Source organism: Rutidosis leptorrhynchoides, chromosome 1 (genome assembly GCF_046630445.1).
Source record: "Rutidosis leptorrhynchoides isolate AG116_Rl617_1_P2 chromosome 1, CSIRO_AGI_Rlap_v1, whole genome shotgun sequence".
In the NCBI taxonomy this organism is placed as follows: Eukaryota; Viridiplantae; Streptophyta; class Magnoliopsida; order Asterales; family Asteraceae; genus Rutidosis; species Rutidosis leptorrhynchoides.
The window spans coordinates 238,841,443-238,860,344 of record NC_092333.1 but is presented as its reverse complement, the minus strand read 5'-3'; the positions used below and the strand labels follow the sequence as shown (position 1 = coordinate 238,860,344).

The 18,902-nt window shown below is 34.6% G+C and overlaps 1 protein-coding gene across 1 annotated transcript; it reads left to right on the top strand.

Moving 5' to 3' along the window:
• Nucleotides 1-723: 723 nt before the first annotated feature.
• LOC139868780 (protein transport protein SEC23 F-like) lies at nucleotides 724-9,651 on the top strand. The gene is made up of 13 exons (XM_071857126.1): nucleotides 724-1,096; nucleotides 1,712-2,178; nucleotides 2,835-3,008; nucleotides 3,188-3,349; nucleotides 3,991-4,133; nucleotides 4,472-4,547; nucleotides 4,686-4,858; nucleotides 4,967-5,048; nucleotides 6,861-6,938; nucleotides 7,024-7,185; nucleotides 7,994-8,257; nucleotides 8,388-8,492; nucleotides 9,045-9,651. The coding sequence occupies exons 1-13, from the start codon at nucleotides 817-819 to the stop codon at nucleotides 9,186-9,188; spliced, it is 2,310 nt and encodes a 769-aa protein (XP_071713227.1). The 5' UTR covers nucleotides 724-816; the 3' UTR covers nucleotides 9,189-9,651.
• The last annotated feature ends 9,251 nt before the right edge of the window (nucleotides 9,652-18,902 follow it).

The window sequence follows — 18,902 nt, the reverse complement described above, 5'->3', positions numbered from 1 at the left end:
ATATAATTGTAAGTATATATTAAAATTAAAATTAAAAATTCCATTGGCAAATAAACCTTATTAAAATAATAGTAACAATTAACATTAACAGTTAACAATAATAATACAATTATTAAAAATAGTGGTCTTCTTGTGTAAGAAAACGTTAATTGGTCTTCTTGTGTAAGAAAACGTTAATTGAATAAAGTTTTTCTTTATCTTTTTATGTTGTTATTTGGGAAGTAATAATAAATTAACTCGGATATATGTGGTGTACAGTATTATCCGGTGACTGTTTTCGACCTTTCACCCGGACATCCCAAAAGAGCAAGCTTTACTCATACGTACGCAATCTAATTAGATTATCCGATGATCCTCTAAACGCTAAATGAATAAAGATTTTTCTATTCAAATTATTCGAAAAATAATGCTCCGTATATTTTTAGTGTTATGTACGTAGTTTAACTGAACTATTTGGTGGTGATTGTTTATAACCTTTTACTTGAATCTAGTGAAGTTTTTACTTAAGAGCTCTTACGACAACAACATATTTCAACAAAATAAGCTATCTTGATGATTTGATATATGAATTTTCTTTAACATAAGAATCTAATCTAATCTGATATATAAATAAATAAACAAATAAATAAATACTAAATAAAATATAAATAAATATAAATATAAATAAAATAGAAAATTATATAATTGTTGTTTCACACGTTCATCAAGCTAACACTAAAACCAAAGAAACAGTGTTATAACAGTTATTAGATCCACATCTCATTTGACTCCAATTCTCCCCTGTTTCTTCTTCATCATCAAATCAATCAATCAATCATGGCTACTGAAATCGATCCAGAAGGCATCGATGGTGTTAGGATGACGTGGAACGCTTGGCCTCACACCAAAGTTGAAGCTAGCAAATGCGTTATTCCGTTAGCCGCTACTATTTCTCCAATTCGACCTCACCCTCATATCCCTTCAAATCCTTACCCTCCTCTTCGTTGTAAAACTTGTTCTTCAATTCTTAACCCTTTCTCTCGTGTTGATTTCTCTGCCCTAATTTGGATCTGCCCCTTTTGCTTCCAACGTAACCACTTTCCTCATCACTTTTCAGGTACATATAATAATCAAATACATGTTTTTTTTTTAACATATAGATATAGTGTAATCAGTTTATCTGTATGTATATGTGCTTTATGTTTGTTGCTGTAACTAACTGAACTGAATTTTATTGAAAATATTTAACAATTGGATACAAATTACTTAATTAGGTCACACAGAGTACAATTCATAATGTAATTCACTTCCTGTGTATGTATACGTGCTAATGTTTTTTCAGGTAATTTCGAAGCTAAATGATACGTGATTGAATACTCGTTTCTTATAATGTATACCTACTGCTTGTGCTTATTGTTTTCATGTGAATTCGAAACTAACTGAATTATTGTATCGGCAGTATATCACAATCGAATACAAGGTTTCTAATTTTTCACACATAATGTAACTAGTATGCTTGATTGCATGTGTATGCATTTGTGCTTATTGTATATCACATAATTTTGAAACTAACTGAATTATCTTTATCTGCAATATAATGTGATCTATCTTAACTCTGACACACATCATTATATATAATTTATAATTTAATTTCACTGTCTGTGTATTTATACCTGCTTCTTATTTTGAAACTAACCCCATTGTCTGTGTATGTATATGTGCTTACTTTCAGGTATTTCGGAAACTAATGTTCCGGCAGAATTATATCCGCAATACACCACAATCGAATACACGTTTCCTAACAACGACACCCAACGTGTGATTCCACCACCTGTGTATGTATTTGTACTTGATACGTGTATAATTGAGGAGGAGTTAGGGTTTGCGCGATCTGCTTTACAACAAGCGCTTGAGTTTTTGCCGGAGAATGCGTTGGTAGGGTTTGTGTCGTTTGGGACACAAGTGCAGGTGCATGAGTTAGGATATGCGGATATGTCGAAAGTTTACGTGTTTCGTGGATCGAAAGATATCACTAAGGATCAGGTTTTGGATCAATTAGGTTTAGGTAGTAGTGGTGGTAGGAGATTCGGTGGTGGGCCAGGCCCGGGGCAAGGTTTTGGACAAGGTGGAGGGTTTTTGAATTCGGGAGTTTCGAGGTTTTTATTGCCGGTATCTGAAGGTGCATACATTATTCATTCGGTGAGTTAAAATGCTTTAAGGACATATTACACTAGAATGTATGCAAATTTCCCTTCTTTCTATTAAAAATGTTATGTGTAGCTAACAACGCATAATCTTACGTGCTGTTGTAAAAGCCCCGATTAGTCCGATCACTCCCCGATTACTCCCCGATTACTCCTTTTTAAGAACAGATCGATCCGATTTCCCAAAGTCCGTTTAATTAATCCTATAACGTTAGTTAATGAGTCAAAAACATATTTGTTGGTCAAAGTCGAAATTAGTCAACATTTTAACATGAATTTAAAACTAGAGTTTTAGAGTTTTTGAATTAATAAACAATTATGTTTATTTTTTTGAAAATTATATTAATGTTTATGTTCCTGTTTATTGTTTTCTTCTATATTTTAACCTAATATCTTAATTTTCTTATTTAAATGTATAAAAAATCCAATCCGGTTAATCCCTGATTAATCCTTGAATTTCTAATTACTCCCTCCAAAGTAAGTCCCGACTGAGCACTCCTCGAGTAGCGAGTTTTGCAACTTTGAACATTCGTGCTATTAACTTGAATACAATTCTATGTAATCTGCTCATACATTGTATCGTGATTTTAATCTGACGACGCGAATAATTTAGTTGATATCTGTCTTACTAATTGAAGTGTTGGAATGTAGCTTTTGGAAGAATTAGGAACGGATCAATGGCCAGTTCCGCCTGGTAATCGGTCCCTAAGATGTACAGGGGTTGCATTAAAAGTTGCTGCTAGTTTGGTTTTGGCTTGTATGCCCGGGACTGGAGCTCGTATTGTTGCATTGGTTGGTGGTCCATGCACCGAAGGCCCTGGTTCGGTAAGCTCTTTGAACTCTATTATATACATGTATACATGTAATGTATTTGGACTGCAAGTTGCTTGTATTCAAGCAGTTACATGTATTTGGACTTCATATTTTGAGGATTAAGAAGTTATTTTTTTCATCATGAAAATAGATATGAATCTAAGCTAGTGTTAGTTTCTCGTTCCTTGCAGATTGTATCAAAAGATCTGTCAGATCCAGTACGTTCACATAAAGATCTGGATAAAGATGCAGCACCATATTTTAGGAAAGCTGTTCAATATTACGAGGAACTTTCAGAGCAGATGGTCAGCCAGGGTCATGTGTTGGACCTTTTTGCTTCTGCACTTGACCAGGTAGAAAACTCGTTAGTTATCTTGATTGCAATTTTCTCATTTGTGGTTTTGCTATTTTATCTGATTGTAGTTAGATTTTTATGCAAATAGATGGTAAAGCTAACTATAATGACACTGCTAATGTTTATTCCTATTTAAAGCTAAAGCTACTATTAGTTCTAAGCTTCTATCTGCGTTGCCAGAATAAAAAAGTTCTAAGTTGCTTATGATAAGAGATAGCTTTAATATGGGCTATATAATACTATTTTTGTACTCTTTGATAGTCTTAGAATAGCAAAAATAAATTTTATTTCTTGACAATTAGTTGAAGATTTCTAATGTTTTTTTAATGCCTTGTTGTCCTATCAATTTCCTTTGCATGTTCAACTTTTGTTCAATACCAGGTATTAAGCAATCATTTGAAAAACTTAAACGAAAAGCTGTTTGGTTGCAAATTTGAAACACATTAAGTTAGCCATATGAACCCCTTTACTCAAAATCCTTTCTTTTGGGGAAATAGGTGTTAATTATATATATTTCATGCAAGAAAGGATGATAATGATAATAATGTACTCGCTTTTCAAACATCACATTTGGTATCTTTTCTAGATATTTATAACTGACTTAATGCTTTGTAAATTCAATGTTGTTTATTTTGTTAGGTTGGGGTAGCTGAAATGAAAGTTGTTATTGAAAAAACCGGTGGCCTTGTTGTTCTTTCTGAAAGTTTTGGGCATTCGGTTTTTAAGGACTCGTTTAGACGTGTTTTCGAGAAGGGGGAAGAATCACTTGGTCTCGCTCATAAGTGAGTTTTTTATTCTTCACTATCTCGATCTGTTTTTCTATTTCTTGAAATTAATTTTGATTGATACAAACTAGGTCAATCCCCAAAAACAGGTATGACTTGACACATGGTTCAATAAACACTTTACTATCAAACAGATGTGAAAAATAATGAAATGCACCAAAAAGTATTTGCGAATCAACGCAACCTGTTTCAGTCCTTAATGAAGAAAGGCTTGTTCTGACTGACCCACTAGCCAACATGCCCATTTTGTCACCTTTATTTTTAATAATGGTATTGTTGATATATCTTAAATTTTCATTTCTGGAAAATATTCATTAGTTTATTGTTACTTTCAGTGGCACCCTTGAGATTAATTGTTCAAAGGACATTAAAATTCAAGGGATCATTGGACCTTGCACATCGTTGGAGAAGGTTCTTTACTGACTCTGCCAATAATCTGTTTTTTTATAATCTTACATATTAAATTAATATTAATATTAATATCTTAATTAGTTATATTAATATCAGTTAATGTTTTGGTTGGTTTACTAACTACTGCTCGCCTTGCAGAAGGGACCCGCTGTTGCTAGCACAGTGATTGGGCAGGGGAATACAACAGCCTGGAAATTGTGTGGACTAGACAAAAATACTTGTTTGACGGTTTTCTTTGATATATCATCAAGTGATAAATCAGATTCTTCAGGAAATGTAAATCCACAGCTGTATATACAGACAGTTACTAGGTTAAGTTCAAATTATTATCGTCTCACAAGTCGTGAAATTTTTTGCACTTTAATTTAAATTTTAGTATGTTTTAATTGAATTTGTAAGTATAATAAAATATGATGCAGTTACCAGAGTAATGATGGAGAATCAAAGATGCGAGTTACTACTATTACTAGAAGATGGTTAGAAAGCTCTGCTGTCTCAGAGGTAAAATAGTGTACCTTTTACATACTATTCTTGTAAACCATTTAGTTATTATTTAACAGTTATTAAATATGTGGTTTTGGGTCCTATTTACACTACGACATTGAGTTACAACCACAACATTACTCAATCCAATCGGGGCGAGGTATGAGGAGGTGAGATGTAGACAGCCTCACCGGAATGGACCTCTGGTCGTCACAAATGCATAAAAAAATAAAAAAAAAATAGGATAAAAAATATGGAAGTAGAGAGTATATATATAGTTGCAGACTTGCAGTAGTAATAATAATAAATTAAAGTAATCTGTAGTATTTATTTAGGTATTTATTATCTCTTGCATGTTTAGGCCACTTGCTATGTATCGCCACCCAGCTCCGCCAACCACCGCCACCGTATCACCACCATCACCAGCATTCCGCCACTGGCTCCACCAGTGGCTGCTGCAACGGGAGTAACGGGTGAGTTTGTGGGGCCCACTTCAATTCAATTTTGAATTTTGATCCGTTGGCTTTTTTTTTTCCAACCCATTTTATATATATATATATATATATATATATATATATATATATATATATACATACATACCTCATTACTTAACCCATTTCACAACCAAAACATACACCATCTCAACCAAAACTCACACTTTTAAACTTCCAAAAAAACTTCCAAAAATGTTGACGTTACCTCCGATGCTTGTTTCTTTCGACGTTTTTTACGGTGGTTCATTTGATCTCTGATTACAAAGTATACGATAACACACGTGGTACCAAAGTTTCGTTCGAAAATGTTGACGTCCGCGACCTCAGTGTTGAAGCCTTCCGCGACTTTTTAAACAAAATGTTGCGTTCGAGTGGTCGGACATAATGTTTTTTGAAGATGAGTCCGATCCCACTTTGGCGGCTACGTATCTTACTACCGACGATCGTTGGTACGGGATAAAAGATGCCGTCGAGGAAGATGTCAAACGGATTTCGCTATATCTAATTTATGAAGACGCGGAATCGTTGGGTTGACGCTACATGGAAGAACTCAACCAAGGGTGCGATGAAATGGGCCGTTACATACCCTCGGGACCTGTTTACGACACCGATGGTCGTTTTTTTTGGGATTCGGATTCCGATTATTAAAAACGTACATGTGTTTGTGTGCCGAATAAATTAGTTTATTTTAATTTAATCGTAGTTTTTTATGTACTCGTAGTTTAATTTTAATTTTATTGTAATCGTATTTTTATTATTTAATGTAATCGTCTTTTTTATTAATTTTATTTGTATTTTTTTGTTTATAAATGTTATTTATATTTATATTTTAAGTTTTAAATAATAATAAAAAATGGGTAAAGTGGGGTGGTGAAGTTTATGATAGTGAGTGTTTAGTGAAAGGAATGTGAATGGAATGTTAAAGGGTTTGTGCTGATGTGGCAGGGAAAATGATAGTGAAAGAGTATAACCATAGCAAGTGGCCTTAGTAGTTGGAAGAAAAATGAAAAGCTATTATACTGTATCTATTACTTTTCATATTTCTGATAGAAATTATGAAGGGAAACATAGGTAACAACTATACAAAATAGCATATTCAATAAGTTAATTACTTATTTATCTATTGTGTGCATCAGTGCTTGCATATGTATAAATATAATTATTGTACTTATTATTTGGTAGATTGTCTACATATTTAGACTGCTTTTAGTACATATATAACTTTGTTCTTTAAGTTTCGATATCTTTTTTTTCTAAATCTTCAACATCCCCTATATATATTGCAAAATGGAATTAAGCAAAATGGAATTAAGCAAAATAAAATGTCTTTTTACAGGAACTGATACAAGGTTTTGATCAAGAGACAGCTGCTGTAGTAATGGCTAGATTAACTTCTTATAAAATGGAGATGGAGGTACTAAAACAATACAAATCATTTTACTTAACTACACAATGTTATATTTCTTTCGTTTTGATGAATTAGTTAATAATAATGACAGGAAACATTTGATGCAACGAGGTGGCTAGATCGAAACCTCATTCATCTCTGTTCAAAGTTTGGTGACTATCGAAAAGACGATCCTTCTTCCTTCGCCTTAAACCCTAGTTTTTCATTGTTCCCTCAATTTATGTTCAATCTTCGAAGATCACAATTTGTGCAGGTAAACGTTGTCTCACTTAGTTACTAGTAGAGGTAGTTAATGGCGCGTGTTGGTTGTCCATCATAATTCATAATAGGTTGAGGAATTAAATATTTAATTTTCGTACGGATTGGGTACCTTTAAAACCTTTTAGCCATATATTTCTAAATATTCTTTGCACATAATTAATGGGTCAAACATTATTAAGTATGTTGTTTTAGTAATACTATAATTTTTTTACATGAAATGATTTACGAGGTTTTATGGGCCAAAAGTACACTTCAGGCGACTTTCAATCCATTTGACCTGTTACCCACTTACTCTTAGGTGGTGTTTATTTTTTCAGTCTGCAGATCTTATAATGTCTTATGTTTGCGCGCTCGCAGACGTTTTTACCGCAGACAGTTTGCTTTGCTGAAGACATAAGATAAAATAATGTCTTATTATTATGTCTGCAGCTTCGCAGATTTAGAATTGTGCTTCTAAGCGTTGCAGACAGAATTAAATTATTTTGCAGACATAAAAACAAACAGTTTTCACTATTCAGCATACAGACCTTTAGGAGACATTTAGGTCACATTTTCTTTACAGACATGGTCCGTTGATCTTCAGACAAAAAGATCTTAAAAAAGAAACAACACCTTACCCTCTTAAGTTGTTTTTAGATGTTTCATTCGTTAGTGATAGAGGATAACCTAATCGACCTTTTTATTGATTAGTGAGTCAAGATTTCCACATTTACTTCATATTGTATCTTGATCATATCCGTTTTTTTTCTTTCTATTTTTATTGTTTTTCATATATCCTTGTATTTTAATTTTAATGACAGGTGTTCAATAATAGTCCAGATGAGACAGCTTATTTTCGCACGATGCTTAACCGGGAGAGTGTAACAAATGCGGCTGTCATGATTCAACCTTCATTAATATCATATTCTTTTAATTCACTACCTTCACCTGCATTACTGGACGTGGCTTCCATTTCAGCTGATAGAATCCTTTTATTAGATTCGTATTTTAGCCTAGTTATTTTCCATGGAATAACAGTTGCTCAGTGGAGGAATATGGGTTACCAGAATCAACCAGAACACCAGGTATGCTATTCATTTCATTCCTCATTATTTCTTTTAATATCATATAAATAAATATAATGTATTAATATATAATATTCTGTTTCTTTCATGCTTTTTAATGCAATGTAATATGGCGTGTCATTTTTCACAGGCGTTTGCACAGTTGTTACAAGCACCACATGATGATGCTGAGATTATAATACATGAGCGATTTCCTGTCCCTAGATTGGTGGTGTGTGATCAGCATGGTTCTCAGGTTCTTTATTGAATCTTAATCTCGTTTGCTTCTAAATATATTTTTAATTTCTATACATATTTTTATTGATGGAGTGTGTAGGTTGCAAAATTTATAACTGGTTGTGTGGGCGTAATCTTGTGTTTTCAAATAAAACTAGTGCACGCCCACTACTTCACGAAATTAATAATTAATAGTTATAGTTATAGTTATAGTTATAATAATGAAGTCAATTGAGTGTGTTTTGTTATTCATATTTTTTACAAATCAATGGTTGAAATCATATTTGTTAATATTTGCTTTTCATAGTTATAAGTCACAGTTACCATGAATAAATATTCCTACCAAATTTAACTAAGGAAAGTTAATATTAAAAAACGAATATTTATACTTTGTCATTGATTCAAGTGAGTTTATGAATTTAAATATGGTAAGCTTAAACGTAGCCATAAGGACTATGTTTAGCATTGTGCAGTAAGTAACCCGTTTTCTTTTAATCTTAGTTATTATTATTATTACTCCCTATTAAATATTAATATTAATTAATGTTATCCCTTTACTTGATTACATTAGGCTCGTTTCTTGCTGGCCAAATTGAACCCATCAGCAACATACAACAACGAAGGGTCAGGTAGCATGGATGTTATATTCACAGATGATGTGAACCTTCAAGTATTTTTCGAGCATCTACAGAAGCTTGCAGTTACATCTTCTTGATACTAATTTAATTTTATAAAACTAAAACTATATACACTCTCAAAAGTCATAGTCGATCACTATTTCCAGCCAAAACATTAGGGTTTTTATGTCTCCCCCTCCTCCTGCTTTATATGATGATTTAAGGTGTTGTGAGATATGACTTATCATTTTATACATTGAAAAAGAATAAGGATCATATAGGGTCGTGTTAAATTTTAGTGTTGAGAAAGGAGGTTAAACAGTAAGTTAGGCATTTTACATTTTATGGTTTGGTAAGTTGATAGGGATTGATGGATTATGTCTATTGTGTATTGAATTTATGAGGTTATATGATGACTTTATGCCTTTGGGGAGCTGGAAAATGCAGAAAAATCTGGTTTTCGACTTTTGGTCTTGTTTTCGCATCTGATTATGCAATTGTTTTTATACATGAGATGTACACTTGAACTTGGTTTTCAAATCTAAGTTGTGCTTTGAATTCCCCTTTGATTTAAAGTGGGATTTTGTTTGAGATCCTGGTGGTGTTTGCAGAAACTGTCTAAACGTGGTTTAGCTCCCCTCTAATATTTTGTAAATTGTCGCTACTGCACTAATCGAAAACATATCATATAGTCTTTCTTAATTCAACCTTGTTTGCTAACTTGATAAATAATTGTAAGGTAATTAAATGATTGTTTTCTTCTTGTTTTAGTTTTACATTAACCAACTTCGTAGAATTATAGCAACTTTTGTAGATACGTTCGTGTACTACTCAATATGCTCCTATTTATACGCTGAAATAGCCAACCACATCTGAAGGGTAGTCTTTAAAACTATACAAGCATTTGATGCATCAATCTTTTTTCTTAACTATATGAAAAAATTCTCACTTGATTACAACTGATAGTAAACACTCATAACAGAATGAATTGAATCATTAGCTTATGATATAGCCAACCATAATGATCTAGTTTGATCAAGTATATAACTTAAACATGAAATATATAAATGCAACATCTGGTCATCTATTTGCAGAAATTGAAAGATGTATCAACCTTAAAATGTCAAAAGAAGAAAAGACAGTGCATATTTTCTTTTTAATTTATAACCACTTTGTTTAAAAGGACGCACAACGAACACCTCATTCCTACCTCACGGCAGAAACACTAATCTCCAATCAGATTTATGACCTATTGGTTATCAACACATTTAAAGGCCAACCATAAAAAGACAGATACCAAATAACAAATATTGTATAGCAATCAATTGCGAGACAGACAACCATTTGTATAAACTTATAGAAGAAATATATGTGTAAACCATAAACATAAACTTCAACATAAGTGTTTAAAAATATAAACATAATCGTTTAATTGTCAAAAATTCTTGTTTAAATTCATACTAAAATGTTGATCAATTTTGACTTTGACCGACTTTAACCAATAAATCCGACCCATTAACCGACGTTGACCAAGTGTGATAATCATGCATACTAAATAATACTCACCCATCTGCTCTGAGAAGAAATGCATGCATACAACCTACCAAAACTGAACTGTTCTTCAACATGTGGATCAAGTTTACACTCTTCCTGACGTTTCTCGATCTTTCTCTAGACATGGTTGTTCTTTTTCTCTTCTTCTGTTGCTCCTTCCCCTTCCTGTACCATAACATGAGAGATTAACATTAAAATAAACATATTATTTAAAGAGAACTCCTTAAGTGTCCTACAAGTGGTTCGAAGGTTGGAGGGAAGCTGAAGAAGTGAAGCTGAGACTTTGTCATCATCGCAGCTACACGGTGGCACATCTGGCGGTTCTGGAATAGCGTATTGTTTCATTCACCTCTTATGAAGAAATGTTTGCTTTTCGATTCTATTTATATATTCTCGTTGAATTGGTTAAATAGTAGAAGCAAATGTAATGCAAGTTGAAACTCATGGCTTTTGAAGCCTTTTTAATTCTTTCCTAGTGCCTCGCTAGGGAAGGCTAATTATTAATGAATTTTGATGTTAAAAAAAAAACAACTCTTACTCTAATTCTAATATACATATATAAGAAATATGTATATTCTCAAGAAGCAAACTCTTTATCTTACAGTAGAGCATTTTTCAGTTTATAAGGCTGCTTTCAGTGCAGCGTCAAATCGAACCCGTCAGATAAGGTGGCACCGGTTGAAGAATTGTGACGGCAATAGTGCAAGCGTCGAAATTTGATGCAACCCGGCGTTAGTCGGAAAATTGACGGAAGAGTGACGGAGCGTGAAGAGAGAAGGAACCAATCAGCGTGAGGGAGCGTATATATTTGTGTTATTATTTATTTTCTCCACACAATTTTCAATCAAATTTTACCACATCACTCTACAAATATTTGACACAAAAATTCAACATTTTGAGTTAACAAGCGTCAAATACAATCACAGTCAAAAAATCATTTTTTTTTCACTGATAAGTGGATGCACATACACCATTAGGAAGAGTGAGAGTTGAGGAATACGACTGGTTACCCTATGTTATAATAATGTCTATCTCCATTTTACCTCTATCATACACCTCATACCCTATATTATAATAATGTGTATCTCAATTTTACCTCTCTCATACGGTAATACCCCTCGAACGGAAGTTTAAGATGATTGTTAACAACTTGTCGAATACTAAGACTACTAATGTGTTTCTCAATATTATCCATAATTCATCTACACTTATTTCTCTTGATTAATGTGTTTGTCTCTCTTCATTAACGTGTTCATTTGATGTGATCTACACAATGTGTTCATGTATATTCATAATTTATAATCTACAATTGACTAATTGTAAATTTTTAACCTGCACACGAGTAAAGGTTTGTTCCTTGTCTAAGTTATGAGTTTTTTTTCTTTTACCTAGTATCCAATATTTTTTAACTGACTAATCACAGGGCGACTACCCGCTTTGTAAGCAGCCCGGAGTCATTGCAGGCGAACCTCCGTAGCCATGAGGGAGAATAACTTTGTGGATGCAAGAAATCGAACCCTTAACCTACACATTGAAAGGTCAGGGTCTTACCATATCACCACTACGCTCATGGTTGTCAAGTTATGAGTTTCAAATCAGGCTTTGTTACATACTTAAGTGCCATATATTGGTTTGTAATCCCAAGACCCAACTAACATTCAAGTACATCCCCAAAAGAAATATTTCATGTGCAAAATGGAGTACATACGGAGTACATTATTATCTCCATCAAAGGCACTATTAATGTAATCTTAACCGACATATTACAGATCCGTACATTTTATTCATAAACTCGTAGCAGTACAAAGTCACAAACAGATAACTACTCATTAGATCTCTTACACCAACACACTTACCCACACTGATTACTGCTTACTAATTATTCGGTGATGGTTTAAACCCTAGCAACTGCTTCGAATGAACCCACGGTTTAACCACAACTTCCGCATCAAACACCTTCCGTGCACCAGACTTCGAAACCGCTTCAATTTTCAAATAATATTTAGTTCCGGAAACCACCTGCGACTCCGCCGCCACCACCTGAGAAAACTTCAAACGTCCGTCACCGCCTTTTTGTAACCGATTGTATTCATCAACTGAATACCTTCCGAGTTCCTGAATTTCCTCATTCGATTTCACATCCGAGATTTTCGTACGGCCGCCTGGAATCGCGTTCGCAATGAAAATTGAAACGAATAAAACGGAAATTAGGATTGTGAGATACGAAATCGTGGTTCTGTTCATTGTGAATTGAAGATTGATAGGTTTAATTTTGAGAATTTATGTTGGATTTGAAGAAATTAAAGTGATGTGTGTCTGTGTGTGTATAACCGTATAGGTACGTTTATATGCAGCGGAGTAACGCGTTTGGGGAAAACAACAGGCACCGAGTTTGTTTGTTTCTTAGTTTGGATAAGAGGACACAGGTTTTTGCGGGTCGGATTGTGAGGGCTGTATGGGTATAATAACCAATAAATTAATTAATACATACTCCCTCCTTAATAATATTTCAAACACTAAAAACGCACCGTTTAAAAAAATATTATATTATTTATTTTTCAGTTTTATCCTTACTTTTTAATATTATAATTTGTTTATTTTTGAGTTTTATCCTTACTTTTTCTTTTTATTTTTTAATATTATCCACATACATTAAGGGTATAATAGAATTTAACCTGATTATTCTTATCTATATATGAAAATAAATTCATATAACAACTCAAAATAAAATACTGGACTATCAATATGAAATGAAGAGAGTAATAAATACGAAATATTAAATATAAATAATTAAAAACTTCGTAATAAAGAATTAACTTAATGAATAAATAATAAAATTAAATAATAATAGTACTAAAAGAATAATACTAATAAACTATTTTCCTTTGGCAACACTCGACAAAGGAAAAATGACTTGAAGATGTTGGGGTTGCTTATAATGCGTATTCGATTGAGTAGGTTGATCAAAAGCTTAAGGGTGTAAGTCCGGGTCCTTTATCAAAAAAAAAAGAAAAAAAAAAAAAAAGACAATTTGTGGAAGTTTTGTCACCGGTTGCAGGTGATAAAGCTAATTGTGAACTTTTTGATAATTTGGCCAAAGTTGCTACCGGTAATAGTGTAGTTCTAAAATATTGTATTTTTGCGGATAAGAATTGCAAAGGGCATTGTAGGGGTTGACACGTATGCTAATAAATTTAAATTTTACACGGGAAAGAAGAGTGATACCAAGGGTACGGGTAAGAGGAAAGGTAGAGAAAAGAAAAATAATGTAAAGGACGGGCGTTTTGTTTGCATGATTTGAGTGACGGGGACGAGATCAAGGGGGCGGCTAAAGGGATTTCAAAAGTTGACAAAACTTTTAAAAGTGTTAAAGGGAAGCGTATTGGAGCGGAGGCGGGAGATGTGTTAGTTGGTGTTGGCTTCTTTAACGAATTTAGAAATGGAGATTTGAACTCGGATAGGATTGGGATAGAGTCTACTTTTTCGTTTAAGGCGACCGCGGAAGACGACTTCAACAATACAAACAGTGGTACTTGATTAGGTCTTTATTTAGTGTTTGTTGTTTGGTTTGTTTTTGCTTTGATGTATGTGTTTGTTTTCTTGTGTGTTGTCTATTACACGTTAAGGCTCAGTTTTAGTTAGCTTTTCGGATTTGTCTTGGTTAGAGCTGTTTACTGTCTTCGAGCCTCAATTTGTGGTGGTCCTTTGTATCTCTGTTTTCCGGTCTCCTTTTGGAGATTAGATATTTATATGGAGTATAGTTTTTGTTTCTTTACCAAAAAAAAATACTAATAAATCACCGGGTTTAATTCTCCTCGGGGTTTTCTCTTCCTGATTTTCGGATGGGATTCCTCCGTAGCGTGCGTAATAAATAATAACTGATAATACTTAATAAATATGAATAAGACCATCTTTATCCCTGAAGCTCATGATGGGCGTGTTGCTGGGTGGGGTGAGGTGCTTGATGAGCGTGCTGTCAAACTGCTGAGTAATGGGTGGCGTGCTGAGTGGCGTGTTGGGGTATTTTTTAATTTTTTTTTTCATTTTTCTTGCATTTAATTTATTTTGTTTAATTAGTTTATATTATCATTTTGTAATTATAATAACAAATTAATTTAATAAAATACACTAAAATTAATATTAAAAAAACGATTACAATCCTAAAAATAGAAAATTACAATAAATAAAAAGACGACCTAAAGTTACTTCATTTTTTTTTAAAAAGTTCTAAAAATTTAAACTACTACTCGTCGTCTTCATCCGACAACTGAATCAAGTCGCCGTACTCTTGGAGTGTAACATCCCGTTTTCTCCCTACATGTCTTAAGGTATATACTTAACCGTTAGTACGTCTATATTTCGTTGTTATGTGATTAATAAATTTAAATGGTAATTTGATGTGTATGCGTTATGTATATATATAAATATAGGTAACGCATGAGAACGTATATGTGCATGAGTATATACGCGGTTAGGAGTGTAGTAAGTCTTGTAAGACTATTTGGTGAAGGGTAGGGAATATAGGAAGCGGGAATGGAATGTACAAGTCGAATAAATCGGTGATGGAGTTTAAATTTTCGAAATGACCAGGCGCAGGCCTTTGCCGCGCCGCGGAAGTCCATGTCGCGCCGCGACGTTGGACACAAAACAAAGTCAGGAGGCTCGATATTCAGATCAAAAATCACTTGCAATGTCGCGCCGCGGTAAAGGGAGTCGCGCCGTGACACTAGGCGCAAACCAATGTCAGGAGGAGATCAAAACAGCTCGAGAATTACGTGAAACGCCGGGCCGCGGCAAAACAGGGTCGCGCCGCGACCATCTGTGCAGTCTGGTTCCGAATTTAGTTTTAAAAGGTGTAGTTCGAGGGTAACTTTGTCTTTTCGTGTGTAGATCTGATTGGAGCATTTAATCTCCACCACTTATCCATATTATTCATTTCTTTTCCATTTTTCTTCTCCATTTACTCTCAAAACATAAAACCCACTTAGATTCAAAGTGAGATTTGAGAGTGAAGAATTTAGAGTTGATCTTTGGAGCAAGAATTAAAGTTGTTCTCCTCGTTCTTAGCTACGAGTGAATAGTGTTGGTAAGTCTTAACTTCGTATTTTGAGTTTTAGTTAATTTATGGCTAGGGTTTGGCCATTTGGGACTTGTAAGACCCATTTGGGGATATAATGGGTGGATTTAGGTTAATTTGATGTAAGAAAACCCAAATAGTGTTAACCTAGGGTTTGTTCATATAATTGGGGTTTTGTAAGTGTTAAATTGATTTGCTAGTCACTAATACACTTGTAAATGATGAAAGCATGTTAAGGGGTTAAGTTTGACCAAGTTTGTGGGTATAAGTGTTAAAATGGGTCAAATGAGTCATGGTTGACCTAATTGGGTGAAATGGGTATGAAATACCCTAAGTTTGTGTTAATTGGTGATAGTAGGCTCTAATCACTAGCTTTTAGTGATTTATGACGAGTCATAGCCATTAATGGGTGGTTTGGTGGGTGTGAGTCATTTAATGCGGTTAGGACATTAAATGCTCAAGAGTGAGTAAGGTGGTTAATTCCACTTGTTGTGTATTGAATGTGTACTTATGTATTAGGTACCTTGCTTGAAGCATTCGGGAGTAATTAATCACCACCGACGTGATAAGGTGAGTGGAATAATTATATGCTTGCATATATGATGTATTTATTTGTGTGGTATGAGTCGTGAAGTGTCGACGTGTTAAGACACCACTTCTCACGTGGCGAGTGAAGTGTTGACGTGTTAAGACACCACTCGGGAGTGAAGCATCGACGTGTTAAGATGCCACTCCGAGAGATGTAACGAGTGAAGTGTCGATGTGTTAAGACACCACTCGGGGTGAAGTGTCGACGTGTTAAGGCACCACCCGGGGTGAAGTATCGACGTGTTAAGATGCCACCCGTGGAGTTAGTGTACGACGTGTTAAGTGCGCTAATGGTTGTTATGAACTCCGACGGTCTTTTAACTACCGTTACCTCGTTCGATTGGTTAACCATGGTTGTGCGTCGTATTGTAGCATATTACATTGCTCGAGTTATATGCTAACGTTATGCTAGCTTGTGTAGTTGGAAGTTTAGTTATTATACTTGTGATGGTATGATTATTTATATTGCTAGCATGTATGCGGTAAATGCATAAGTGATTGCAAGTAAGTAGGTTGTATATGTATTCGTATAATTGTTGCACTCACTAAGCATTAGCTTACCCCTCTCGTTGTTTATCTTTATAGATGCAGGTGCGGATAGGGAAAAAGGGGTTGTTGGGCACTAGGTGTCCCTTGGTGATACTTGTTGAAGCTTTTGAAGTTGGCCTAGTGTTTTGGGTAGTTTAGCCCCAAACCATGCTCTAAGTGTTGTTTGGATTAAAACTATCATTTTTGAATGGGTCAAACTTGTAATACATTTATTAAGGGCCTTCGTGTCGTTTGTAAACATTTAACTTGTGGTATGGTTTATTGGGTTATATGTAACCGTTTAAATGGAGCATAAATGTGTATTACTTTAAAAAAAAAATTATCGTATGGAATAAGGGTTGGGTTTGTTTCAAGTGGTATCAGAGCATGGTCTAAGGGATTTAGGCGACTTGAGATAGGTGCCTAGACTTAGACTTTAATGTGTATGCGTTTAATGCGGGACTTGTAGGAGACGGGTCGGACCGGGAGTTGATTAGTGCTTAGGTTTATGTGAACTAACCTTGCGCTAATTGTTTTGTATTGTGTTAGCAATCATCAAGCGAGATAGACGTTGTACTAGCAAGTTAATGCGACGTGCTCACGTAACAATGATTAGCTACTATTGTTACGGGTTCAAATCGTGTCAAACAAGCGATGTACGACGATTGTTGAGCAAGATGGGGTAGTGTGGTGTATATGTATATACATATGTGTTAAGTCCTTTCGTTTCGTTGTTTAATCTTTTCTGTTTTATAGAATGAAGACGAGAAATGGACCCGAAAATGATAATGGAGGTACGAGCGAGGACTCCGAGTTTACGGTCAAAGTTGAGGCCATCTTTAAACGTCAAAAGGCGGAGTTTCTCGAAGATGTTAAGAAGATGTTCCTAGATACTATTCACTAGCAACTAGTCAATGTGGTAAAGGAGCAAGTTAAGGCCGTTCTTCACGAAGATAATGTGGGAAGACGGGACTTTTTCTATAAGAATTTCAAGGATTCTCAACCTCCCACCTTTGAAGGTGAACGAGACCCTCTTAAGAGTACAGTTGGATCTCCGATATGGAGGGGGCCTTCCGTACTTGTGAATGTCCTCTCGATAAGAAGACAAGGTACGTGTGTAGTATGTTGAGGGGCGATGCTAAGTTGTGGTGGGACGCAAAGATCCAAGTTTATGGTGAAGAACAATGCATGGAATTCACTTGGGATGAATTCAAGGCGGAATTTTTCGATGAGTATCGAATTTTGGCCGATCTTACAAGGCTTAAGGACGAGTTGCATTCCTTGAGGCAAGGGTCGATGGATTTGAACACTCTCAAATTCGTGCTTTTGTCCAAGACTCAATTTTGCCCGGAGTATGTCGGTAATGATAAAATGTTGAAGGAAGACTTCTATCGAATCTTAAATGATAGTTATCAAGAGAAGATAAGTGTGAATGTGGTGAAAAGTTTTGATGAGTTGTTCAATATGGCCAAAGGTTTTGAGGCGCTCGTGTTGAGGAAGAGTGGCTTTACTTTTGGCAAAAGAAAGATAGAAGGTTCGAGCCATTCGAACTTTTCAAACAAAAAGAACAAGAAGGGTTCCGAGAGTGTTGGTAGTGTGAAAAAAGGTGCTTCCGGAGATTTTTCTTATGCGTGCTACAATTGTGGACAAAAGGGCCATATGGCACGTGAATGTTCGAAACAATCATCTACAACCAAGCTTACTTGTTTTAATTGTGGTAAAGAAGGGCACAAGTAAAATGTCCCGTTCTTATTGATTAAAAACGTTCCATATTAATTGATTTCTTTGCGAGGTTTTGACCTCTATATGAGACGTTTTTTCAAAGACTGCATTCATTTTTAAAACAAACCATAACCTTTATTTCATAAATAAAGGTTTAAAAAGCTTTACGTAGATTATCAAATAATGATAATCTAAAATATCCTGTTTACACACGACCATTACATAATGGTTTACAATACAAATATGTTACATCGAAATCAGTTTCTTGAATGCAGTTTTTACACAATATCATACAAACATGGACTCCAAATCTTGTCCTTATTTTAGTATGCAACAGCGGAAG

Bases quoted from the DNA above. Each gene is read 5' to 3' on its own strand.
- LOC139868780 (XM_071857126.1), top strand. From the start codon at position 817: ATGGCTACTGAAATCGATCCAGAAGGCATCGATGGTGTTAGGATGACG. The intron at 4,134-4,471 runs GTGAGTTTTTTA...TGTTACTTTCAG, and splicing joins TCACTTGGTCTCGCTCATAA to TGGCACCCTTGAGATTAATT. The intron at 7,186-7,993 runs GTAAACGTTGTC...TTTTAATGACAG, and splicing joins GAAGATCACAATTTGTGCAG to GTGTTCAATAATAGTCCAGA.